Source organism: Cygnus olor, chromosome 1 (assembly GCF_009769625.2).
Source record: "Cygnus olor isolate bCygOlo1 chromosome 1, bCygOlo1.pri.v2, whole genome shotgun sequence".
In the NCBI taxonomy this organism is placed as follows: domain Eukaryota; kingdom Metazoa; phylum Chordata; class Aves; order Anseriformes; family Anatidae; genus Cygnus; species Cygnus olor.
In genome coordinates, this window is record NC_049169.1 from 208,282,261 (window position 1) to 208,309,252 (window position 26,992).

The 26,992-nt window shown below is 51.6% G+C and overlaps 1 protein-coding gene across 2 annotated transcripts in view; it reads right to left on the reverse strand.

Moving 5' to 3' along the window:
• SLCO2B1 (solute carrier organic anion transporter family member 2B1) overlaps positions 1–26,689 on the reverse strand; it is a 55,222-nt gene extending 28,533 nt beyond the window's left edge. Inside the window, exons 1-6 of one of the 2 annotated variants that reach the window (XM_040530796.1) lie at positions 26,540–26,689; positions 15,000–15,103; positions 4,792–4,929; positions 4,489–4,651; positions 2,864–3,091; positions 1,594–1,692 (exon numbers count right to left, since the gene is read on the reverse strand). In XM_040530796.1, the coding sequence (XP_040386730.1) occupies positions 1,594–1,692; positions 2,864–3,091; positions 4,489–4,651; positions 4,792–4,929; positions 15,000–15,080 (709 nt within the window). In that variant the 5' untranslated portion in view covers positions 15,081–15,103; positions 26,540–26,689. Of the gene's footprint in view, positions 1–1,593; positions 1,693–2,863; positions 3,092–4,488; positions 4,652–4,791; positions 4,930–14,999; positions 15,104–26,488 lie in introns of both variants that reach the window. The other variant, XM_040530877.1, reaches the window with a different exon arrangement.
• Between the last annotated feature and the right edge of the window lie 303 nt (positions 26,690–26,992).

Consider the following 26,992-nt stretch of genomic DNA (forward strand, 5'->3'; position numbering starts at 1 on the left):
TCACCAGCATGTCTAAAACCTCACAGCCCTTTGGATGGGAGTAACTGGGACAAGTAGAGCTTCCCACTTCCTCACCCTTCAGAGGCTGATATATATGATTCTAGAGGATCTAGATGAAGTCCATCCTGGTTTCCTGCTGTCAGCTCAACAGGAGAAGGAATCCCACTCCCTGCTGCTGCATGTGGCCTGGGGAGAGCTCATCCTTCATCTCTGCAGAGATACAGCATACAGCTGTGGTGGTGAGCTTGCAGTGAAAAGCATGGCACAGTCCCAGGCAACTTTGTAAGGGTGGCAAGGGATAAGTGAAAGATCATGCCTTATAGTAAGTTTGCTTTCCCTAGCACAGATTTCCTTAGTGCATCTGGGGTTCATGGCCAGGAGTCTTCACTTGTCTGGACTCCAGAGACCTCTCTGAGGTTGACCAGCCAGTGAGGAGGATGTATTACTGCAGTAATAAGCTTGGAGGTTTTCTGATAGGAGGAGGCATTGTAAACCATGTTCTTACTTTGTAAACATCATAAAAATATAAAATCATAAAAATATACAGTGACAAAGTCCAGGTGAAGAAACCTCTGGTGAAATCCATGAGCAGGAATGAGCTTGAGGCTCCAAGAAGGAGCCAAAGCTGCACCTGCAGCACCAGCACCCACTGTTCATCCACCCCCTGCGCTGGTGCTCTGGTCACCACCCAAAGGAGCCTGTCAGTTGTTCTCTTCCTCACGTGAGGATATGCTGTATAATGTGTGTCTGCTCTGATAATAGCTGGGAAAGATCCACTTGTGCTCCAGACCAGCTTTCAACAGCAGCCAAAAAAGGAGATGACTACAAAATGTCTTGGTAACATGGTTCAGGGAGAGATAAAGCTTGTAAAGGAAATCCCTTTCATGCTCCTTTCCTGAACTACCTGGCTTTTCTCTTTTACTTATTATCACCTTCCTCCCATCCTACCTTTCCCTCTGCTTATTCCCATCTGAGTCCTGGTACCCATTCTCCACTCCTTGCCTCTTATTTCTCCCCTTCATCTTTCTCTTTCATGTTTCTCTCTGGTTTTTGCTTGTCCTCCACATCCCCCCTCCTCCCCAGTGCTGGTTGGAGGCAAGATGCTCCCACTGTTCTTTCTGGCATATGGCATAAAAATTGTAGGAGAGTGAAAATGAGGTCTGCTCTAAAAGCACAGTGAAAATGACCATCCCCCTAACCAGACCTGGCAGCAACCCAGGGCTGAGAGACCCTTTTGGGTCCCTTCCAACTCGGGATATTCTATGATTCTATGACCCTCAGGTCTGAAGGAGGAGAAAGCAATGATTAAATACAGGATTCCAGCAACCCAGGTTGGATGGGAAGGACACACACATCTGGGGCATCTGGGGCATCCACCCCAGATTTGATGAGACCTGTTCCAGAGCATCCCTGGGTGCTGGAAGCGATTTGCCAGGCGAGACAACAAGCAAAGAGAGCCAGAATATGCCCTATGGGTTGCCCTCAGCTCCTGAGGGTCAGGCTGCCCAGCAAGGGGCTGGACTGCTGTTGGCTCAGTCACTGGGACGCAGCACGGAGGGTGATGAACAGCTCTCCAGGGGTGCCTTCACTCACCTTCAGTAACTTTGTCGATGTCGACGTAAAAACGCAGCATGGCAGAGCCCAGCATGAAGGCCACCCCCGGCCCGATGACAGTCACGGAGAACAAGATGCCTGTAGAGATCAGAGCAGAGAGGGGCTCAGCCACACATGAAGGGACCACAAGAGACACGAGGTGGCTCAAGGCAGGACCAGGGCCCACAACACCTGCCTCCAGTGTGGGCTATTTCCCCAGCAGCTTTCTGGTCTGTCTCCTATGGGGATCTATCCTATCTATGGCAATAACAACCCCGTGCTTCCCGGGCTCCCTTTGCAGGAAAGGTTTTGCAAAACTCAGATTTTTACTGCTACTTTTCTCCAGCCTCTTAGAAAAGCTGAAATACATCCAGAAACAAGATGTGTCCCTTGACATAATAAATCTGGGAAACACAAAGTTGCTCAAGGAACTCATCATGCTGTCTGAATCACTTTCTTCAGTATCACAGTTTACTGACTCTTCATTACAGGGTAATGGAGATAAAAGTTATCAGCAAACTCTCCTATGTGAATTACTGATGAAGATATCAAACACGTTGAGGATTCCACTCCTATCTGACAGATGATCTGTTTAAATATGCTGAAAAGGTCTCCAGCGCGTACTGGAGCAAAATTTGATGTGGTACTTCCACTTTCTTAACGGTAATGACATGCTTTTGAGCCACCCTTGCTGGTCCGTCCAGTTCAAAAGGCTGTCACAGACAGCAGCTGGAAAAGAGCTCGAAGGACCTGCAAGGGCCATCTCATCCATCCCGCCGCCCTGGAACATCCCTCGCAGGCTGCCCAAGCTGTTCTCCAGCTCCCCGTACGCTGAAGGATGCTTGCCCACCTCCCAGATGGTCGGTCCTCCTGCTTTAGCTTCCTACCATTTACCCCATCCCTAAACAAAGTTTTAATTTCTGCATCTTAAGCCCACAGCTGCCTTCTGTGAACACAGGGAGGAGATTATTTCATTTCTCCTTGTTGAAGCCTCTTCATTGGACACGGTTGTTGTGTCTCTCTCTGGCTTTCACTCACAGGCCAAAAATCCCAGTAATCCCAAACTCTCCCCTAAATCACGTTTCCCAGCACTGGCGTCTGCAGTCTGTCCAAGCTTGGAGCAAATCCACTAATTTGGAGAAACCTTCCCGGTGCTGGATAGAGCAGAAGGGCTAGAGCAAGCTCTCATTAGTGCAAACAAGTGCTATCTGGCCTTGCTACAGAGGGCTAATTCTGGTTTCCCCTCTTTCTCCAATGTCCCCCGCCCTACCCAAATAGAGGGGGGAGTTCTGCTCGCTGGCGAAGTCATCGATGTAGGAGATCCCAAAGGGCTGGATGGGGACGCCGCCGATGCCCAGCAGTGCCTGGGCGACGAACATGACGAGGAGAACCTCGTGGTTCTCCCTGGCGGTGTGGGGGGCACAGCCAATGTCGCTGAGGTTCCCCTGGGACTCCGGCCCCTCAGGCTGGCACAGGTCGGTGATGTTGCTGAACATGCCTGCAGGGACAAGGGGAGCAGGTTTAAGAGGCTCTGTCAGGAGAGAGCAGGTTTTCTGGAGACAGCAGCAAGCACATGGATGTGCACGCAACAGATGTCAGGTGGGAAACGTCGGTGAAAGGAAATCCCAAACCAAATAGACACCTATGGACAGGGAACTGGGTAGGGTCATGATGAAAGGGCACCAATGCAAAGGTTACTCTGCAGATGTTCGCAGCGAGACAGATGTGTGTGCCACGGAAAGCTACCTCCACTGAAAAAGCAGAGCTGAGATCGCTTCCAGGTTCTCTGATGGATATCACAATAAAGTGAGGAAAACTGGAGGTTTTGTGACTCACTGCTCAGGAAATGAGAACTCATTTTACCCAGAAATGGATTACAAAACTGCCTGAGTGATAGCACTGATTAGGAATCATGTAGCATCCCTATCTCCCTTAAATACCCGAGGGGAAGTGTTTATAGCAGGATTTCCATGGTTATACCCCAAATCACTTGTAACTCTGAGTGCTTGACACAGGGCCACCTGCACGAGCCACTCCTAGAATACGTGGCTAATTGTTTCTAAGCTGTTGTTAGCATCTGACCCCATTGGCATCTGAGAATTATTCACCTATTAAATCTTCCTTTGTTGGCCATAGCTGAGCAAAGCAGCTGCTCTCTCTCTGATGAGCCAGAGAAAAGCCATTTATTGGAGGCTTCTAAAGGATTTGCTGGAGCTGCATGGCAGGATTTGGGGAGTAACATGAGAGATGTTTCCTCCCTCCCTCCCTTCTTTCTTTCCTTCTTATCTCTTCACCTTTCAGGAATAACATCCCAAATCTACCCTCCCCCTGTTCTCCATGAGCAACATCTACCTGTGTGTCTCCCATGAGAAGTTGATTTTTGGAGGGGGTCTAAAACTTGAAAGCTCAAGGAGATCTCAGGTGCACAGGGCAGCCAGGGGAGATGCCCCAAAGCAGGAGGGGGTGGCTGCGGGATTGCTGCTCCCTGCTGAAGACAGTGGCCCTTCACCCCTCTGCTGCCCCGCTGGGTCAAGTTGGGCTCCTTGCACACCTCTTCTGATTCCTTCCTGTAAAAGGCTTTGGGTGGTAACGTTCACCACACCTTACTGAGGTCATGGAAATGAAAATAAGGAAGAAGCTGACATGAGTGAGGTCGGCTTGGCACAGCTTGTGCGAGATGAAAGCCCCGAAGTCTTGGGAAAACCGTCCTGCTACCCGGAGCTTGCCTGCAGCATGAAGGTGCAAAAGACAAGGGGAACCAGAGGCCTGTTTAATTCTTGGAAAATTAAAACTTGTTGACATTAAACCTGCAGCTGGCAGCTCCTGACACCTCATGAGAAGATCATTTCCATTATCTGTCCCAAAAGGCATAAAATAAGTTCCTAGAGTACCTACTGGCAACGGACTGGTCGTACTCGTAGGGCCCTGTGATGAAGTGAGGGAGCGACATGAGGAACCCGGCCAAGGAGACCAGGATGGCGCCGCAGCCGATGAAGCGAGGCCTGTGCACTCGGCTCCCGAAGTAACTGATGAAGACGATCAGCAGCGTGTTCCCAACCTGCAGCGGGACACAAGCCAGAAATGCTCAGAACATTTCTGGTTTGAGGGACACAGACCTCAGAAATGCTGGGTGAGGGAATGACAGGAGGGCAGGGAGAGCATCTGCTGGGTGGACAGGGGAAACAAGCTGGTTTTCACCTCGTTGAAGGAAGCGAGCAGCCCTGATGTCTGGCTGGAGAGGCCGTATCGTCTCTCGATGGTGGAGATGGAGCTCTTCAGGTAGCCGGAGACCAGGAGCTGGGAGAGCTGCAGGAGCCCATGGCAGAAAACAAAGAACTGCCAAGACAAAAAGAGAGCACCCAGCATGATTACTGCAAGCTGCAACACCGTCACAAATACGTTTCCATTCAAGAAGGCCAACAGCATCCTGGCCTGTGTCAGGAGCAGTGCAGCCAGCAGGGCCAGGGAGGTGCTCGTCCACCTGGGCTCTGCTCTGGTGAGGCCGCACCTCGAGTGCTGGGTTCAGCTTTGGGCCCCTCACTACCAGAAGGACATCGAGGCCCTGGAGCGCGTCCAGAGAAGGGCTCCGAAGCTGGGGAAGGGCCTGGGACACAAGTCCTGTGAGGAGCGGCTGAGGGACCTGGGGGGGTTTGGGCTGGGGAAGAGGAGGCTCAGGGCAGACCTTATTGCTCTCTGCAACTGCCTGAAAGGAAGGGGTGGGGAGCTGGGGGTCGGCCTCTTCTCACAGGTAACCACTGATAGGACCAGAGGGAACGGCCTCGAGTTGTGCCAGGGGAGGGTCAGGCTGGAAATGAGGAGACATTTCTTCTCAGCAAGAGCGGTCAGGCGTTGGGACGGGTTGCCCAGGGAGGTGGTGGAGTCCCCGTCCCTGGGGGTGTTCAAGGCAAGGTTGGACATGGTGCTTGGGGACATGGTTTGGTGGGTGACAGTGGTGGTAGGGGGGTGGTTGGACCAGGTGATCCTGGGGGGCTTTTCCAACCCTAATGATTCTGTGATTCTATGATCCCTTACACAAAAGCATGGTTATGGAATACAAACTTTTTAAATACTAGCCGCGCTCCTGCCAGTGGTGGTCATCTGAAATTAGGTCACATCATTAAGTAGCTTTCTGCCAAAAGTGACAACAGGGTTAGTGCTTGTAAGGAGAGTGTAATTTCTTCAGCAGAAAACGGCTTTGGATAAACAAATCATTTCACTTAGGCTGCTGCTAGTTTGCGTTGGCCTCGATCTGAGATCCAGCAGCAGCAGTGGAAGGTTGCACAACCTCCCCGCTCTCGTCCAGCCCGACATCGGCAGCCGCCCTGTACTGGCAGATCTGCTGGGACAGGAACAAGCCCTTCCAAACACAGCAACAAACAGCATCTCTAGAGAAAGTCAGGAGAAGGTCAGGGAGGAAAATTCAGATTTCTGTTTCCTTTTTTTTCTTTTTTTTCTTTTTTTTTTTTTTTTTTTACTTTAGCTCTTGCAAAGATCTGGAAGCAAAGATGTTATCTTGTACTGGAAAATGTGAGAGTTCTTCACTTCCAGAAGGAAAACTTATCAAAGACTGTCAGCTCCCAGAAAAAAAAAAAAAAAGAAAAAAAAAAAGAAAAAAAAAAACTGACCTCATCTCCTCCATTGTTAGGGACATATTTTTGCATGCTTAAGTTAACGTGTGGCTCGAGCCACACAGGCTGAGGGCAGCATCCATCATCCTGCTCCTCGCACAGAAGCATTTCTCAAGCACTGAATGAGCTGGCCCAGGAGGTATGGAGACCCCTTGCCCTTCATCCACATCTCTGCAAAGTTCTGAGCAAGGGAAGGGAGATGACAAGCATTCTCCTTCCCCGCTGCCACATGGCTCACCACAGGCATCCTTCCCCATCCTCCAAATGAGTTAAAATAAGCTAACCAACCCTAACCAACCCAAACCGTCGCAATGCCCTAAGGAGACGGATCGCTCATACCCCTGCAGGACAGCCTGAGTGTCCCTGATCCTTACAGACCTGCTGCCCTGGCCTTGGACACTCTGCTATGCCACAGGGTACTGCTTTTGGCAAACGTTTTCCCAGTTGTTGTGCATTGCTCTGGCTCTGCTGGCTGTGCAGCCAGCTCCCACCAGGCAGGAGTTTCACCAGACGAGCTGCTCAGCCTGGCCTGGGCTTCTGCTGTGTCTCAATCCGATCCAGGGCTGAAGCGAGGCCTCTGCCAATTTGGACTGCTCTGTGAACCAAGGGAACATCTGCAGTGCAAAAAGGGAAAAGGAGGATGGTCCGGCCCTGTTGGCTCCCTGGGAACCAGAGCAGCAGGGTATGGGTACCACCACCTTCAGCGATGTGTTATCATCCTGCAAGCAGGGTGCAAACCACGACCTTCCCCTTCCAGACTCACCAAGGGGCGCACCGTGCTGGGGCTCGGAAGATGTCACCCAGCCAAAGGAAAACCTTTCCAGAGACAGCTTCACTAAAACTCCTACAAATTGCTGGCTATGTCCAGGCACTGTTTTCTGCATTCATGAGCTCAGCTGAGAATGTCGAGGCCAAATTCTTTGTTTCCAGCACACAGCCCAGCGGGTGTCCGAATCCAGGATCTTCACAGCACTGCTGACATCAGCTCCCTGCTCAGCAGGCCCCCAGCACTGCCCCACATCTTCAATCCAGGAGGGCAAAGTGGCTGGGAACCTGGTATTTTATTATCTGAAGATGGGCAGAGTAAAGCACAGAAAAGAGGGAAAAAAAAAAAAAAAAAAGAGGCCTGCACAGGACTTGCAGTGGTTTGGTGACAGCACTGGGCACAGACCCCAGTGCTTCTGGCCCTGGGGCCATTTGCTGTTAGCCACCAGATCACAGCACAGCTGGTGATCTCCCAGAAGGAGAAGGAACGGGCTCGTGGACATCAGATCTGCTGGAGGGACACATGTCCCTACTACTCAGCTGCATGCACAGCATTGCGTTGCGTCCTGCAGCAATAGCCACTTGTTTACATTTCTGTATCTGATGAAGACATCTGGCTCTCTAAATTGTATGGTCTGGAAAGATGCTCTTCACGCCTGGAAGGAGGGACCGCAGCGTGACCCTTGTAAGGGACAGATCTCCCCGAGCACTACCAGCTGCAGAGCATCAGCTCAGCTGTGCTCCAGGGCCAGAGCATCAATGCCTGCAGCAGTTCCAGTTTCCAGGGGCCATCTGCACAGGCACGCTGACATGCATTTCTCCTGTCACAGGAGATCTCAGCAGGGAAAACCCTGCAGACAAAGCCTGCTTGCAACTAAATCCTCCCCTGCCAGCAGAGCCTGAGTCTTCACACTCCCAGCAGAAGCAGCAAGAAGCTGCAGACAGCAGTGCTCTTACGAAGGAAGACAACGGCATTAAATTAACCTTTTTCTGTTTACCAGCTCCCAGAAAACAAACATCTTGCCCTAGCCCATCCCTTCACACCTCTCAGAACACAGGCTGTGATTCCTGAACTCATTACCAGCCTAACACAGGCTGGAATGAGGGGTGTGACGCCCAGCCCTTGTGTCTCCTCCAATCCAGCTCACGGCTGCAGGCTTGGGTTTGGTTCCATCCCAAAGGCGAAGTCTGTACTTGCAAACAAAACAGGCTGGGGGCCATTCTCTGCTGCCAACATCATTGCAAGCAGAATAACCTGCATCCATCCTTCCAAACAACCTAAGCCTACAGAAAAGGTGGTTTCGTCCAAAACTCTTGCTGGGGATGGTCCCCAATCCTCAGCTTCCCATTTTTGGAAAGCAGCAGCTGGCCCTGGGGCAAGCAATCCAGAGGACATGTGCCAAGGAGGTGCCCTGATACTGCCCGGGGTCTCAGGATGCAAAACATCCTCTTGCAGGAGCTAACCTGAGGAGCAGGGGCAGCATACCAGGCTGTGCCCCTGGCCAGCGATTTTCAGAGCTCCTGGAGTTTGACACCGGCGTGGTGTTTGCATTTCTATCTGCCTTTTGGTCCTGGAGTGTGCAAATCATCATAAACAGTAGTTGCAATATAATCAAGGTTCATATTTGGAGATATTGGGACTTCTTACTGACAGAGAGAAACATATATTCGTGGTAGCATCTGAGAATGAAGGCAGCCTTTAGAATGGGAAAACACCAGCTTTCAGGTAGCTTGTGGGCTTGTAGCACTTGAAAGCATCATTTAAACAGCAGTGTTTTGCTGCTGCTTGCAGCTCCGCTCATCCAGACCAAAACTCAGAGCTGGAAGAAGGATCCTGCTCTTTCTGCAGCCCACAGACCAAACCTACGTGTGTCCCCGTGGTCTGTTCAGGCTTGGGGACATGCTCCGAGGGGGACAAAGAGCCAGATTTGGAATGCACAGAGCTCCCTCCCTGCAATCCACAGAGCATTTTTCTAGGCTTCTCCTTACGTTTTCAGCAAGAGAAATGCAGTACTGCAGGTCCTGGCTCCGTGCAAGGGTATGAACATCCTGAGGGGATTGCAGCAGCTTAAGGGACCCAGTGGGAGCTGCTGGAGGGGCCAAAGCAAGCCCCAGGCCCCTCGGAGGGAGCAGGAGCCATAGAAGAGCTACGAAGATGACCCCCCCCCCAGCATGAGCCAGCAGGATGAAGCCAAGAGAAGGAAATCCCTGCAGGCTGCCCAGCAGAGCTTCCTGAGATGGAGGAATCGATAGCAGAAGGGCTCCTTTGGTCTTTAATTAAACATTTCAACCTCTTTTCTTAAACGCCTGCCTATTTTAACATGATTGCTTACAAAGACATGAGAGGTGCTCACGTCTAACATTTCCGCGTTGTTCCTGTGTGCTGAAATAAAGAGGTTTACACAAACCTGGATACCCGATTGTAACTGCTCTAGATGCTGCCCAAAACATTCAGAAAGTCAAAATCAAGGCGGAAATGGTTGAAAAGGAAAAATCAAGCAGGAATGTGAGGACCGTGGCCTGCAATTTCTCCAACTTTTGCAGCAATTTTAAGTCAAATTGTTCTGGGGAAAAAAAGAAAAAAGAAAAGAAAAAAAGCTCCAGAAAAACTTGGCTTTTTGCATAATCAGCAAGAATTTCTGTGCTTCCCGTTTCTCCACCATGGGGATTTACTTTTCTTTGGTAGCAAAGTGGGAGGTCGTGCAAATAAAGCTCTGCAAAGCCAAGTCTCCTTCTTGCTCCTCAGGGAGTCTTTGTGGGCACCCACCCTGACCGTGGGGCACTTTCAGGCTGCAGAAGATTTTAGCGAATGATAAACAGAGCTGGTAATTGCCAGTGTCTGATTCCCAGTTTGCTCCCTTGCAGCTGTGGTGATGCCGGTGGGCTGTGCAGCCCCTCCTCTGGGATCTCTCATGGTTTTTGGTGCAAAAGCCCATCAGGGTTGGACAAGTGAGGACCCTGATAACACCCTACAGCTTTCTCAGCTTTTCTCCGCACCATCCTTCTGTGCCATCTAGTTACTTTTCTCAAGGACTTCTTTGAGGCTTGGGTCCCTCCATGGGGAACTGGTGGGATAATCTGACATGGGTCAGATGGGCAGCAGGACTTTGATTTCTCTAGATTTATTATTTCAGGAGCTCAGGAAGCCCCGCTATTTCGATTTATACGAAATTCAGCTGAGATGACACTCCTGCTGCTTAAAGCCATCCTCAGAAGTGGCCCTAACCACAGCTCCTCCTGCACTGAGCGTCTGCCCCAGCCACAGCAGTGTCGGGGAGCTGCAGACCATCAGAAATTGAGCTGCAGGCACCATGTCAGCAGGACAGAGCCACAGAAAGGCAGGGGCAGCCCCAGAGATCTACACTCCCAGAAGCAACCCCAAAGCCAGCTGTTTGGTAACTCTTCCATTAAGGGCCAAGCCCCGCTCCCATCCAACCTCTCCCCTAAACTGGCTGCATGAAAACAATTTGGAGAATCCAAATGAATGCTTGTGTAAATTGTAGAACTGGGGATCGAGCACCAGCATCTTCCCTTTCAATGGTCTGCAAAAATCTTCTTAGAAGGCTTCTATTGTGTTTTTAGTGTTGATCACACCGTTTGACAGCAAATCCTCCATGTAAAGTCTCTGAGAGCCACACACAGGGTCTTCCCCAGATGTCACAGGGAAGTCCCTGTCATGCTGCTTCCATTTCTTTGGGAGCCTTTTGCTGGTATTTTAAGCATAGTTTTTGTGCCTTAGCACGTGATAAAATCCCATGCACGGGGCTGCGCTTGCAGAGGGGAGGAAATGGGTCTGGGAGGAATCAGCTCATTCCAGTTTAATCACAACCAGTGGCATGTAACTGGGTGTAAGGCTCCACTACTGCACAGAACGACTTGTAACACGGGGCAGGAACAGCTCTGGTTTGCTTTTAAACTAAGGCACAGAGCAGAAGACACCAAGGGCTGAAGCCAGGGTCAGCTGCACGACTGAAGGGCAGGCACTCCCTGAGGACTGGTACATGGCAGGTCATTGCCAGGTGGGCAAGGAGCCAGCTGGTGGGCTGGTAGCTGGGATGGTGTGGCTCCTACCGAGGGAGAGTGTCCTCAGGAAGGTTCTCGATAGCTGCAGGAGGTGGGCACGTGCACGCTGTCCCCCGAGGAGGTGTGTTGGATCGGCAGCTGTGTCCGCAAATGAGCCCGGAGGCGACCCCTGGGACGTGAAGGTCCCTGGGCACATCCTCATGGTGCAGGATGGCCACGAGCAAGGTGTGGTGGGGGGAAAACACGTGGCTGTGGGACCGTGTCGTCCCTGAGGGGCTGCTCACCTTCCCTGGGGTTTCGTCGGCACCACCATGGGCACAATGCCTGCGGACACGTGCACCTCCTGGGCAGGGTGAAACCATCGAGCAGGGACCGCATCAGCAGCCCCAGCCTCCAAATGTCCAAGTAGCCTTTCAGTTGTCCAAGTAGCCTTTCAAATGTCCCAGTAGCCTTTCCAAGAAGCCTTTCAGAGGATCCCAGTGTGCTTCTCTACGTTTTGTGCTGCCCTGCAGGGAAGCAGCTTTTCGGCTGAGTGGCTCTTCCCAGACTCGAGCATTTGGCATTAGGTGCAAAACGCTGCTCGGAGCCAAGGCAAGATGTTGGACTTCGATGGAAGCAGCAGCAGACCTGACGTTATCTGTTCTGACGGACTGCAGGAATTAGTGTCAGATAGCTTTAAAGGCTCATAGCTCATCAGCCCAGAGTGCATTCCCCAGGAGGACAGTTTGAGTTAATGCCTCTCACTTGCATTTTGACACACGGCAATTAGTTTTCATGCCCCAGTATCTATATACATATAGAAAAGGCATTCCTCAGCCACTTCAAATGCATAAACCACATTGTGCAATTGTTTTGTGTTTCTGCAAGAACCATTCAAACCCTGGTCTTGAAGTTATCTGTTCTAAGGAAGTCATCTATTCATTTAGAAACCGGACAGGGTGACCTAACTTCTTGAAAGCCAAAAAAAACCACACACACACACACACACACACACAAAAAAAAAAAAAAAAAAAAAAAAAAAAAAGCAGAGAGAGATCTGAGGAAAACATCCTGTGCTAAGTACAATTGTGTACTTGTTGACATGCGTGGTCAGGTCAGCTCTGCCAGAGGGGTTAGAAGAAGTCCTTCAGCAGTTCAGTGCAGAGCATAAAAGTGGAAGAGGCTTTGCTCCCCTTGGCCATGGGCTGCAGCCAGGGCAGTGCCTGGCTGTGGTTTTGTCGAGGTTGGTCCAGTGATTGCGGCTGTGTTTGTCCCTGCAGCCTTCTGAGGTGCTGCTCATACCTGAGGGGTCCGTCAGGGTTTCCCTGCTGTGCTTTCCAAGCAGAAAACCAGCTGAACGGTGCCCATGAGGAGCAGAAGTAGTCTCCACCCATTTCCACCAAAATCCCTCACCTTCTGCCCTTCTCTGGATGGGCTCCAGGCACCCCCCAGGAATATTTTAGCAAACACTGCCAGTTTGAGAGCAGCCCAGGTTTAACTTGCAGTGATCCCTGCCAAAAGCCTCCCGTCCGTCTGCCTTCACAGATGTCTCACTCAGCAAAATAGATGTGGACACTGCTCATAGACCCGTGCTGACGTTGCACCTCAGTGCCTTTAATCTTTGCCGTTTCAAACCACTTTAAAATATCTTCGCAGGGAAAAAATCAATGGGATTTTATTTTTAAAGATGTTCTTGCTGGCATACAAGAAATAAAACTGCAGGGAGTCAAAAGAGGATGGGGGAGAAACCTCAGGACTGTGTGGCACCAAGCAAGCAGCGCTCCCCTCTTCCGTGCCTCCAGCCCATGCATTTCTGGTAACCCACTACCTCGGGGACTCTGAGCTCATTTTGCCTCTGCCACAAGGGAGGAGGGGGGTTAAATTCACCTACATTTATTAAAAAAATAAAATAAAATAAAAAAGAAACCAACAAAAGTAAACAAATCTTCCCCACAAAAATGACAGAGAGATCTTAAGCCTTTAACACTGGCTGCTGCCTTTTGCTCTACAGCCTGATGAGACTTTAATGGTAATTGACTTCTAGCTACACTGTGTGTAGCCTTAATTTGGCAATAACACCATCGTTGTAAGTAAGGCGCAATTATTCAGCCAGAGGAGCGTGAAGCAGGTGCTGAGTCCAGAGAGAGTTACACCAGGCATCTCACCAGGGTGCAGACCATGGTTCTGCAAAGAGGTCCTCAGCATGAGGACCTGTAGGAGGCACTGAGTCCAGCACAACATTTCGTTTCCAGAAGACTTCGAAGAAGCAAAGCTGGCTCTTATTTTCATTAAAATTAAATAAGAAAACAGTGCAAATTTGGTATCCCACCTGACCAAGTCACTACTGACTCTCCTAAGTCAATGAAACCACTGATTCCCACACATGCTTGCAATGACTTGCTAAGAAAAGCTCATGTTAAATGATATATATACATACTGCATGTGTACAAAGAAAATCCCCAAACCTGTGGCCACACAGTAACAGCTTGTTCTCAATTTATTCCTCCAGCAGACAGATTTCCATCTGCTGCCATGCTGCACCAACTTCAGCTCCCCCAGGCCTCTGTGTCTCAAGCACCCATTTTGTAGCCATCTGTTCCCCTAGCAAAAGTCTCTGTACCTGTCATCTCCATTTGTTTAAACAAGAGCGTCTTGAAAGTTGATCTTCATAAGCCCAATGATACACTCCTCTGAACACAGAAATTGCCATCCAGCTGGGCAAAAAGCTATCTTGGTTTTAGTTGTCTGCCTCTTTTGACATGTGAGGAAAGAGCACAAAACTTCCAACACGTCCTTTTTGCAGAAAAGGAGATAGAGATATGAACTGGTGCAAGGTGAGCACTCACTTTTTCCTGCATCACAGTGGTCTGTGATGGTTATTGCTTCCACTCTGCAGATGCTTGTCTTCCCTAAACGTTTATGCCTTTTTCTCTTTTGAGTGTCTTTGCACTGTCTTCTCCAACAGGATCTTCTCTGACAGTACCTTGTAGCAGACCACCAGTTGCACTAGTGGTACGATAACACCATCAGCGTTACATGGGATTTTTTAAACATGCCATCAGCTCTACACAAAGCAGAGGATTCCCCACCACCTCCATGAGCCATGGATCACAGCTCCTCCTTGTGCAAACTACTGCAAGCAACTTCACAAATAGGAACCGAGTAGCTCCCACAGTGCTGACACAGCCATGGGAAGGAGGCAAGAGGCAAGCCTAGGACAGGCCCCGTTGCCAGAAGATTTCAGCTTCTCCAACCTCACACCTCGTACCAGCTTCGAGAAGGGAAGAGGAAGGCACTTTCCACCAGGCTTCCCTGTGGCTCGGCACTTTGGGTGCTCCAGGGCAGAGGACACCTCGCTACCAGACACCTAAATTTTGGAGCTCCTCCAAGGGGTTTAGGAAATGCCACACAGCTGGCTGCCTGCGCTGGGCCCCAGCATTGCTCTCGGTGAAGGTGTGGAGGAACCATCTCTTCCTTCCTTAGGAATAAATGCAGACAACAGCAGGGCTTAAGCCAGCTAGAAGCCATTACTCACCCTTCTGCAGATGCCTCAATGGGAGCTAATGGGAGCCCAAGCTCTGCAGGCTGCTGTGTGCTGAACCTCAAGAGCAAGCACCGATTCTCCCTCTCCACCTCTGCTGCCCCCTGTTGCGTGTATGCGTTTAGCATGGATATCACAAAAAAAGTTATTTCCATGAAGACTGAGGCTCGTAGCTGTGGGAGTTGTTTCTCCTGAAGGCCTGCAGTGTGCAGCGGGAGTTCCACTGCTGGGACAAAAACACTTCAAGACCTCAAAGCTAAACGTGCATCGCAGCACCGCCGTCCCACCACAAGCTTTAGGGCAGAGAGGGCTGCTCCTCCAACAGCACGTCCACCACAGGGAGCACCCCCCAGTGCTTTTCACAGACGTTTGATAAGCGGAAATCCTCTCAATGCCTTCTGCAGGAACCTAACCTCCTCTTCTCCCAGCCAGCAACACAAAGGGGATTACAGAAAGCAGGAGGTATTTACCTTGATACTGAGAAATGGGTTCCTGCAGAGTGTTTTCCTGGACCGATCCGGGTAGCTGCTCTTTGTAGCGGTACTCGTCATTCTGTCAGGTCTGCTTTATCGGCCTGCCAAAATAAATCATGCGGCACAATGCTAAGTGCTCTGTCTGAATTCGCCTTGCTCAGCACAGCAAAATCCTGTCGTGCTTTGCAAACACCCACAGAACAGGCACATGGTCATCGGAAGCAGTTATTAATTATTCCTGTTTTTCATTTCTTTTAGCGCTTCACTTCTGCAAAGCAGCAAAGCAGCATGCAAAACACAAGCACGCGAATCCCAAGGGCACACTGGAGGTTCAGAATTATCAATTGTTTCACTTCAAAGCAACAAAGCACAAACAGCTTGAGTAACAAGAGCTGGGCCAGGATCCTGGTATCCCTGAATCCCAGTGGTACCAGAGGACAACTGGGGTCAGTGCTGTTTAACCATTATCTAGGCCAGTACTGATTAACATCATTATCAGTGACCTGGGTGAAGGGGCAGAGCAAGTCCTCAGCATGTTTACAAGTGACACGGAACTTTGGGGAGCAGTTGAAACAGCTTATTGACGTGCTGGCCTCTCGAGGGATGTGGCTGGGCTGGGGAAGGGGCTGCAGGAGCCTGGGGGGGGCCCATCCCCATCCCAAGCGGTGCTGGGGGCACCCATCGGGGCAGCAGCAGGGCAGGAAAGGCCCTAGGGGCCTGGTGGGCACCGAGCTGGGGGCCCTCAGGCACAGAAGACTGCGGGGGGCCTGGGCTGCACGGGGCAAAGCAGCGCCCGCAGGGGCAGGGAGGGGATCCTGCCCCTCTGCTCCGCGCTGGGGAGGCCGCCCCTGGGGTGTTCCCGGGGCCAGAGAGGCCTGGAGCTGGTGGCGAGAGCCCAGTGCAGGGCCCCAAGGTGCGGGAGGGCCTGGAGCACCTCTGCCGTGAGGAGAGGCTGCGAGAGCTGGGGCTGCTCGGCCTGGAGAGGAGGAGGAGGCTCCTCCAGAGGAGGAGGGAAAATTTTATTGTGCCAAGCAATGGGGCTCTGCTTGCTCTGATTGCCCCCCTCATATCTTTGAACTCGGCAGGACATCCTCGCTTTTCTTCTGGCATCACCACACACTCTGATCAACGATCACAATTAGTAACTGAATCTCCAGACCTCCCCTGGAGCACCAATCCCACCATGAACACCAGCCACAAGGAGTGTCCTAGGGCCTTCGTACAGTGCCTGGGGCACGATCTGGTCCCACCGTGCTCATGTAAATCCCCCCAGCCTTATGCTTCTTCCCATGGTAGTGCAGTTGCAGAAACTCCATTGCATCTCCTCCTCATTCCATATTGCTCTTGATCCTGTCAGCTTTCTAGATGTGTTTGCAATACGCATTACACAGTGACACTGGATTTGAAGATCAGTGCTGTAAAGCAAAAAAAAAAAAAGAAAAAAACAAAAAAAAACCAACACCCACATCACTGAAGAGATGGGAAGGAGAGGAAGAACATGGGTGAGCCTTGTCTCAGCTCCTGAATGGTGCCGGAGCAGAGCTTGGCCAAGCATGAGGGACCTGCCTGGACACGACTATCGCAGCAAGGCAAGACCAGGCTCACCGGTTGCAGCACAGCACTGATATGCTGCCAGGTGTCCTCCTGGCCTCAAACTGGTTTCATCTCCAGCTGCCTGCACCAGGTGAGGTGCACCGAGGGGTGTGCGAGAGCCCAGGCAGCTTTGGAGTCGCTGCTTTGCAGAACTGCCTTCCCAACAGCAAGCTACAGACAGTCATTTTTCTGCCTAAAAAGGGTGGGTTTGGGGGCCCCCCTATGGGCTTAGAGGCAGGAGGCACAGGCAGGCCATCCCTCCATATGGTGGCTCAGTTGGATTAAACCTCTCCTCTCCTCCCTCTCATTTTCACCCAGTGTTTTTGCATCACACCTGGAAGCATCCTTCCCACACTCGCTTTCTGGTTACACAACCACCTAAATCTAACTGCACAAAGCAACACAAATCGATGGGAATCCATCGCCCACTCCCTACGCCGCTGACCTCCCTCCCTTCGGACCAGTTCCTACACCCAGCACCACCCTCCCCACTCATTGGAGTGAGTGATGTGCTGCAGGCCGATGTCTTTGTGGGGTTTTTAGTACCCAGACTTCCTGCTCAGGAAGCTGCATTGTTTGCAGGCATGTTAAACCCATTAGGCTTGGGCTTGTTGTTCAGTACAACCTAATAGAAGTTTCCATCTCAGTGAGAGTGGCATCTGCAAGCTCTGCAGCAAACGGGGTGAAAGGCTTTACATTATTATTTTTGTATAATTCTATTTTCCCTGACATGAGAAGCAAAGGAGCAGGTATCATAACCTCAAACAAATTAACAAATGTACTGGTCGATGTAAATTTGAGCAAGAAGAAGCTGTCTTAATTGTAGTGCTTATGCAGCCCTCAAATGCACTGCACAGGAGAGGTAAATTCAAGAGCGGGACCTGCATGCCACTGACTTACAAGCTCCTTGGCATCCTCTGCAAAAAGCAATCTCTGCCCTCAGCCCCATCTCAAGAGACAAGATATTGCTACAGTGAAATACAGGATGGGATCAATAAAGTAAATCTGATCATAAATTAAAGCATCCGTGAAAAGCTCCCCCGAACCCCTGGAGAGTTAAGCAGTGCAGGAGCAAAAGCACCCGCCTGTCTCCAGACCTCGGCGTCCGATATTGCCTGTCTCACGGAGCAGCACCGTGATGAATTATTTACAGCCTCTGAGTTTGCTGCTGGAACCTCCCGAAAGATCAAGGGCGACACAGCAGGATGAAACAGGGTGCCAGGGTGGCAAAGATGAGCCCAGATTTCCGGCAATGGGCACGGTCATGGAGCTGTTAACCACCACAGGCTTAATGCCCTTCTTTCCCTGGCTACCTCAATGTCTTTGCAAGTCCACATCACCAAAGATACACTCAGATCTACCTGCAAAGAGGGGATCCTGTGGTCTGTAGAAGTATTTTGGCAGATGCACAGCCAAGTCTGACTCTATCCCACCATACGCACCTTCATCTCACCTTCAGCAAGGTGTCCTACTTGCATTTCCCTATTCCCTTGCAGTGTGTGATGCCTATTAAACACGGTGAGCCACTGAGACCCCCAAGGGGAAGGAGGCCTGAAATGCTGCAAAATTTTCCAGCAGTTCAAAATGAGAAAAAGCTATTGCATTTAGAAACTGTTTTACCAATAACGACTCTTTAAGAATAAAATGAAACAGAAAAAAACTTTTATCTACAAAGGGCAACAACCAGTCCAAAGATGAAGGCAGATAAGACAACTGAAAAACCCAAACTGCTGATAGCAGCGTGCTATGATCCTGCAGGTGGGGGTGGCAGGGAAGGGAGCAGGGAAGGGACAGCAAACACCGGAAGACAAACCCACATCACAGTGAGGAGAGGGGAAAGCAAAAAAGGGCAAAACCTAGCAGGGTTTGGGTGGTGGGGACTTGCTTGGATCCGGTCTGCAGCCAGCCCGAGCACCCTCCAGGGGCCAGGAAGAGGATGCACAGCCAGGAATTGTTATTGCTGCCCTGCTCCAGGTAGCCCTACTCATGTAACCATGGGCTTCTGCACAGGAGCATGCATGGGTAACATGATGGGAAATGGTGAGAAATAGCAAATCCCAGAGTGCCACCCCGTGATTTTGCAGGGGCTGACTCAAAGGCTCTCCCAGAGCAGCCATGGCACAGGACCGGGACCAGCTCCCAGCAAGCTGCTCCAATCTGTAAGCCTCAGTTTCCCCAAGAACAAGCCAGGGAACAGATACCACCTCCCTCTATACGGTGCTTTGGGCCCCCAGCCTGCCTGCAGCCACTGTGCTTGGTTTTCATGGTGGTGGGAGCAGGGACGGCTCTGGTGCCTCTCGCAGCTGGGGGGGGGTGAGTAAGAGCCTTCCCAGAAAAGCATTTTGCAAGGCCTTCTTGCAAGCACCCGTGCCATGTCCGCAGCATTGCAATGAAAGAAACAGCCCCGGGTCTGCTGGAGGAGGCTCTGGCAGATGCTGTGCATGCAGAACACCAGAACCGTTTACAAACACAGCCATCCCACCTATCTCAATTAGTTATCCTGGAGCAATCGGGCTGTGTTTGCACAACAAGCTATGTTTATATGGTGAGCTTAATGAGTGTCACGTAATGCTGTTTGCGGGCAGGGGATGCTGTCTGGAGGCTGTCTGAAGGAGCTGTGCCTGCAGCTGCTCCCATGCACAGCCCCTGCACATGTTTGCACCCCCAGCACACTGTAGAGCTGCTATCTCAGCCCAGTGAGATATTTATTGTACCAAAGGCTTCTCTGTTGGAGCTCTCAGTGGCACATTTTCCCTTTTCTCCCCCAAATCACAGGAGTGTGAAACTCATTTTCCACGGAGATTAAACCACTGCAAGGACCCAGGGTGACAGCAGAGGCGGCAGGACCTATCACCACAGGCGATGTTGCTGGCCCTCACACGAAGACCTTCAAACCAACGCTGTGCCTTGACGAAGCAGAAAATTGCTTCCTCATACGCTTGCAAGTAGACTTGCAAGCTTTTTGCTCCTTCCATAAGGCATGCAGGGACTTTCCATACACAGCAGCAGGGTTCAGGAGCCCAGCGAGGTGCAAGTGTGAGCAGGTCTGATGGGCAGATCCATCAGCTGATACTCTTCCAGCTTTGAATGAAGGGTTTGTCCTCAGAACCCACTTTGTCCTCAGAGGGTTTGTCCTCAGAACCCACTCAGAACCCAGAGATTGCCATTAATTACAGCCTTGCTTGCCCAACACCTCCTCACCAGCCCCAGAGACCTGCCGAGTGGTTGTGGAGCCTGCCCAGAGACGTGCTGGGGTCTCCCCCTTGGAGATCTTCAAAAGCCAACGTGGCTCTGGGTGTCCCTCCTCGAGCAGGGCATTGGACCAGAAGGAGCCAGAGGTGCCTCCAACCTCAAGCACTGTGATGCAGGGGGCTGTGGTCTGGGGAGTAAGCCCCATCTGTACCGAGCTTCCTTAGATTATCTCATAGACCTTTGCAGCACAGCTTAAGATGTTCCCTCTACCCCCAAACCAACCTTTTTTTGACACCAGGGCAGCAGAAGTACCCCCAAACCTCCCAAACACGACTGATTTCTCTAGGAATTGCACAATGATCCTGGCTGTGACAGCAGGGGACAAGGTCGGTGACACCCCAGTCACGTCCTGCTCCTGGGGACATAACCCTGTCCTAATGCCTTTATTCATAGCGGCACAGCTCTTGTTAGCTGAACGAGGGACAGCATGCACTGGGCTCGGCAGAGCTTCAGTAAATAACGGCGAATGTAACACAGCAAATTAAAGCCCAGCGGGGAGACCAAATGCCAGCAAATATCCCGTTATTTGTCTTCTTTCTGCTGAATTTCTAGACAATTTACACTCAGCAGTGGTAAAACAGGAACAATGTCAGTGTGCTTGTGAGTGTGCCTATGTTAGATGGGAAGCTGGTTCAGAAAATGTGGGTGGGAAGATGTTTTATAACACAGCATAAGGAAAAGGCATTGTGTACACATCATCCCCTCCTTGGAACAAGACCGAGGGAGGAAACGGATGTGTGGCTGCGCCCCAAAGCTGCATCCATCTTGCACCACGGAGCTAAAAGAAAGTGAAAATGAGATCAGCCCAGCCCAGTGATTCTTGTAATGGGATGTGTCAGGGATGACACATGGCAGAGAGCACCCAAGAATCAAAGATAAAAGGAAACGTGTTACTAAGAAGTACAGAATTTAGAAGAACAAACAGAAAATCTGTGCTGAAAGCTGAGACATGACCAGGGGTGCTGAGGGACCAGGCGGGTTCCAGGACCCAGCCCCATCCCCCTCAGACGTGCACAGGGTGACACCCAGGTCCCCAGGTTCGTGACAAGGGGATGCTGGAGCCTTTTTGGAGGCTCCTCACCTGCCCCAGCACTGCAAGGCGTGGGGAAGGGCTTGGAGCTCGCCTGGTGGTACCGAAATGGAGACGGGAGTGCTCACCCCACCTCCAGGGTGGCAGTGACACTGCAGTGTGGCACCCTCCATGCCACCCCAAAAGCTGGGGGGGGGGGGTCTGTCTGTTATGGGTGGCTGCTTCTCAGAGAGCATGCAGATATTCCCGCAGCTTGCCAGAGGCATCCCATCACCCCTGTGCGGTGCAGGGACTGTCCCCACGAGACTTTTGTGGTTGTGAGCACCACCGTCACAACCTCAGGACCGAGAGAGTTTCCATTGCATGGGCTGAGGTGGAATCATCACCTGCGAGAGGGGAAGGCACCGCAGAGCAAAGGGAAGGGAATGCAGAGGCTGCAGCAGGAGAGGGGAGACCTTGCAGCTGAGATCTCCAATCTCAGCAAATTACATCAGCGACGAGGCCATGTGCAATCAGAGCCACCCCTCGCAGGGTTTCATTTTCAAGGGCTCTGGAGCATCTGGGTCAGGACCCTGCAGCCCCCTGCTGCCACCACGCTCCTGCTGCTTCCCAAGCTCTCCTGCTCTGTGCAAAAACCAAAGCCTCGTTGAGCCTCGCCGCAGCTCCTGCCCTTGCTTCTTGCAACCGCCAGCCACGTGAACTCTGCATTTGTTTGTACTGGCAGTTTTACTGGGGTGAGTGCAGATCAGCTCAAGGACACTCAAGGCAACCACCACACAAGGCTTTGCATGTTTAACTTGTTCCCTGGAAGGTTTTAGGCAGCATGTTGAATAATCGATCCTCTCATCTGGATCGTGCCAGACAGCAAAGATGCTTTGCAATCCCTTACAGGGAGACAAACAGATGTGGTGTGTACCACAGCATGGTGATGTCTTGTGTACTGGCTGGGGATTTTCTATTTTAACACCGCCTCCTGTGTGCTAAGCAAGGAAACACACCCTCCTCCGAGCAGCTGGAGACCCAAGGGTAGGAGGAAAGACAAGGAGTGAGGTGTGAAAAGCCTTTCCCACCAGGGAGCTGCCTTTCCTTCTGCAAACACAGTGCCCGAGTCTGCAGAGAAACACCTGCCAACAGCAGGCTGGAGGAAGGTGATCCTAAGCCAGAGTTTTCCTAATTTGAGTTTTTTAAACCATTTATATATTTCTGATTGTTATTTCCCCTGTGCTTCACTGAGGCTTGGGCAGAAGGAAAGACCGAGAAAAAGGCTGGAGTTTTGCTGAGTATTTACTTCTAAAGAGCTGAGTATTTATTTCTATTTGCAAGGAGCATCTGGAGGAAATGCGTGAAAGCGAGAAAAAGCCAGCATCCAGAGGGGCTCTGGATCTGCCAGATGCAGACAAGTTCCGATGAGAAAACTCAGCTTTTCAAAGGGGAAGCTATTGCAGAAGAAAAAGCTGGAGATGCTGCAAAACCTCACACCTCATATATGCATGAGCATGAGCAAAGGTTCCCTGGAGCAGTCTTCCACGAGCAATCCAGATATTGTCTGCTGTGTGTTATCTATAACTCCTAAAAGTGACCCCAAATTGTCCATCACTGGTTGTGGATTTGAAGCCCAATGCTGAGCTGCACGAGGAGCACCTACACACCAGCTCACTTGCTTCCTACCCCCTGACTTAGCCCGTTCAAGAGAAGCTCCTTTCTCCTTCCAGCTGGTCCCATTCTTCATGGATTAGCCACCAAAGCAAACCCAGCTTCTGGGGAGATTGCAGTAAGAGGGGCTTAGGGGGAATGGCACCAGCCACCCACATGCCAGAGGGATTCATCAGCAGGGAAATGCTGCTACAACAAGAACAGGGAAGTGAGAGTGGAGCTTAGGAGAAGTGAGAAATGTCCTTAGCCAGCAAAAGACAGGCTGAGAGGAGCTGCTTATAAATACCCAGGAGGAAACACTGTGGGCGATATCATGGGGCAATGATGGGACGAGGAGCAAGGGTTGGAGCAAGGCAGGGCTGGTGGCGAGGGCAGCCCCAGCCCGGTGCAGCAACTGAGTGCTAGAACCAGCCAGGGAAGGGGGGAAAAAACAAATAATATTTTGGGAAAACTCAGGAAGCAGAGCTCCTCTGGTCCCAGGTGGTGCCAGGCGAGGTTTGGACCGAGCATTCAGGAGAATTTCTTCATGGAGAGGGTGGTGGAGCACTGGGCCAGGGAGGTGGTGGAGTCCCCACCCCTGGGGGCATTTCAGAGACACGAGGACGTGGCACTGAGGGACACGGTTTGGTGATGGGACTCAGTAGGTCAGGTTGGTGGTTGGGCTTGGTGACCTTGAAGGTCTTTCCGAACCTGATTCCATGATTCCGTAAGTGCTGGGAGCATTGCCCAAGAGAAAAAAAGCTCAGCCTGGGGTTGAGTGCCTGGACATGCCCAAAGGGTCCGAGAGGGCTCCTCACACCAGAGCAGCCTCGGCAGCAGCGTGAGGCCACGTCTCAGCTTGGCTGCCTTCAGGGCACAGGTTTTCAGCTCAAATTCATCTCCTCCGTGGGTCATTCGTGGCTGGTCAGGAGCCAAGCACCATCACAGGTAGGACTGCAGTGTTTGAATCACGATTCAAGCCAGAAATTCCCTGCATTGCATGCTGCTCTGCAGCATTGTAACACCATGTCTCCGTTGGCTGGATGGTTGCTCTCGAAGAGTTGTGGTCAGCAGCTCAATGTCCAGGTGGAGATCAGCAACGAGCGGCGTTCCTCAGGGGTCGGTATTGGGACCGGTGCTGCTTAACATTCTGTGATTCTATGATTTCATTTTCAAAATTAGCATTTTCCAAAGCCTGGAGGTTAATGACAGGTCCCAAGGTGAGTCATGAGGCTCCCCAGCCACTCCTCAAGTCCATGTTTAGTGAGGTAAAGGCTCAAGACACCACGTATTTGATCCGTGGGTGGCTCAGGATGTGGCACATGCAGCAGGTTCAGGATGAAACCAGGACGTGCTGCCAAACTGCAGCAAGAGCGGATGGACCAGCACCAGGGAGGCACCAGGACCAAACCAGGAGCCAGGAGCTGCAGAGGGGAATTTGGGCTCCTGTTTTGGCCCAAGCAGGATCCCAGAGATCCCTGGATGTCACAGAAGAGGCAGCACACCCCGCATCCCAACACGGCTGGGTTGGGAGTGCTAAGGGGAGCCAGGACGAGGTGTTTCAGAGCCAGGGAACCCAAAGCGAGAAAAATGGAAGAATAGGAGAAAATGGGAAACTGAAGAGGAATTAGAGCACGTTGTGAAACAACTAAATCACACCCAATAGAGCCAGGAGGATGGGATTCAGGAGGGCTCTCACAACCAGCTTAGTGCCAGTGGTTTCCCTTACAGCCCTTCACCAGCTTTTGGAGCAAACTGTCCAAAGCACAGCACGGTTTGGGGGGGGCCTCTGCAAACAAGGCTGCACGGCCTTTCAGCATGGCTGTGTTTCAGGGAATTGCAGAGCAGAAGGATGCCACAAGTGGGCCCGACACATGGGCACAGCAAGGGAAGATGTTTCTTCTCCTGCTTTTCACCTTTCTGACGTCTTCCATCTGAGCACAGGACGCCATAGATCAGTGCAGGGCAGAGAGTGAAAAAAAAAAAAAAAACCACAACACATGGTCATGAAATTTCTGCAGGCACCTGATAAAAAGCCCTTGAGAGCAGATCGATACGGCTTGCACCAGTGGTGAGAAATCATATCCTGATGGGAGCTCAGATAAAGGATGCTCCATCACCTGCTGGAGCTGTACCAGCGACCACGGGGCGAGCTGCCTCAGATGGATGCTCCAGGAGGTTATCACACACGGCGGAGGGGATGAAATATAGACGTGGATTCTGATAAGCTCCTGAAGCAGCTCAGCCCTGGCCTCTTTGTATTGCTGGGTAGCCTTGGTGCTGCCCAGCTGCTCACAACCAGCCCTGAGCATCTCTCTGTCCTATTTGCCCTTGTCCTTTGATTTACTCCAACGTCCTTGACTGGCATTTTGCTTCTCACCGTGGACCTGGAGCACTAAGAGCAGCAGCGCATGGTTTGGAGCCTGCCCGGGTTGGATACGAAGCAGCAGGACCTGAAAATATCACGGTACGGAAATCCCACCCGTTTCCTAGCTCCAGGTTCTGCTCCAGCTCCTCCACCGTGAAGAAGATGGGGAGAAGCAGGGTTTTATATGTGATTTGCTTGCTGGAGAAAGCCCGCGGTGCTGCTGCAAAGCGATGCTCGCTGTGAGAGCTGCCTCGGACACACCAGGTGTGACGAGAGGAGCCATATGCCCTTTGGACAGCAGCACTTCCCCAAAAGCACCAGAGGGATTCCAGGGTTCATCCTCGAGGTGTATCACGTGCCTCTTGAGCAAAAAGAAACCAGCTCAGCACGGGAGGGGTAACAGGTTTTACAGCTTCCATGGCTGGACAGAGATGAGGGCTGAAAGAATCTGCTCCTGGAAAGGGTCAGGTCTGGGGGGACTCGTCCCCAGGGGGATGACATTCCCCCTCCAGCCAGCACAGCCATCCCCATTGTCCCCGTGCCCACGGGGAAAATTCCAGCTGAAAGCTGGCAGAAGGAGCAAACACAGGCACAAACAGCAGGGCTGCACGAAGCACTGCGCCTTCTCCCGGTGTTTTGGGTCTCCAGGGAGGACGGGGCTGGTGCTAGAGCTGGAAACCAGGATGCTCTGGGGATTTAAGGGACCGCACAAACCACCTCCGCCATTTGCAAGCTCACAAAGAAGCATGTTTCACCCCAGAAACGTGTTTTACCCCCGAGCAGTTCAGCAAGGATCTGGCCGGGACCCGTGTCACCCAGTGCCCACAGGGCTTCCCCCAGGCGCCTCTCTCGAGCCACAAACGCCCATCACAAGCAGCAGAGATGCAGCCAGTGCCCCGTCTGCAGGCACTGCATCTTCACCCAGCCCTGCAGAGCTGCACCAACGCTTCCACCCTGCCCTGCACCTTCCCCGCTGCCTGCCACCCCTTCCCTCTGGAGGTCCCATCAGCTTTCTGCAAGCAGGACAGTGATCCATCCTCCTTGAACTGGTGCAGAGCGGCTCCTCTCCCAAGCAATGCCCAGCCCAAGAAACTCCAAGGTCCCCAGGTGCCACCGCCACTGTCACCAGCTCTCAGGGATCCGGGGCTACCTGGCAGAGCTCCCCAAAGCCAGCCAGGATAGGGGGTGAGAAGAGGTGTTCCCATAAACACCGGAGCAAAGCTGCAAGCGAAAGGAGCCCTGGCAGCCTTGGGGACAGGGAAACTTGCTGGAAAGTGAGAAATAAGTGGAAGCCTTAGGGATAAGGAAACTGCAAAGTGAGCAGTAAGTGGAGCTGCTTCACTGGAAAAAGGGGTTTAAGTAAGTGGGAGCAGAGAGGGAGCAACAAAAACGTGCAGAAAGCCCTTGCAGAACTGGCAGTGCAAAACATTTGCAATCACTCCTTTTTCCCCCCCTTTTTTCTCTCTCTTTTTTTTTTTTCTTTTCTTCCCTTTAGCTTTTTTTTTTTTTTATGCCACTAGAGAAATCCAGCCCAGGAACCAAGCAGGTTCAAGGAGCCGTGCAAAAGAAGGCAGTGAAGAAAGCAGCATGAGGAACTTCGCCGCCACCGACCTGCGAAGCACGGGGCAGACGCGAGAGCCCGGCCACTGCTGCCGTACTCACAGTTGTAGGATTCGCCCCGTCCCCGTCCCCGTCCCGTTCTTCTGGGCTGGGAGCAAAAGTTTTCCTCTGGCAGCAGCTGCCCTGGCCATTCGGTGCTTTTACTTCCCAGCCCGGAGGTGGGGATGGGTGTGTGGAGGTGGGGCTTGGGCTCCATGTCAAAAGCCAGAGCACATTTTAACCCAAACTTTTGCAATCGTCTCTTTTGGTAGGATTTTATTTTTCTTTTGTCCCGTAAGCTGCAATCCGAGCGATTACAGCGCCGCCGATGTGGTTTGCTGATGCAGGGCTTTGCAAACTCTGTGCATGGTCCCGGCACAAGCTGGGTTTGCTTTTTTTTTTTTTTTTTTTTTTTTTTTTTTCCCTTTTCTCAAGGGAAAGCCTTAGCAGGCTTTTTTGTTACATCCATTTTCTTATTCCAGTTTCTGCCTTTGAAGCTGTGGTGCTGTCCTGGGG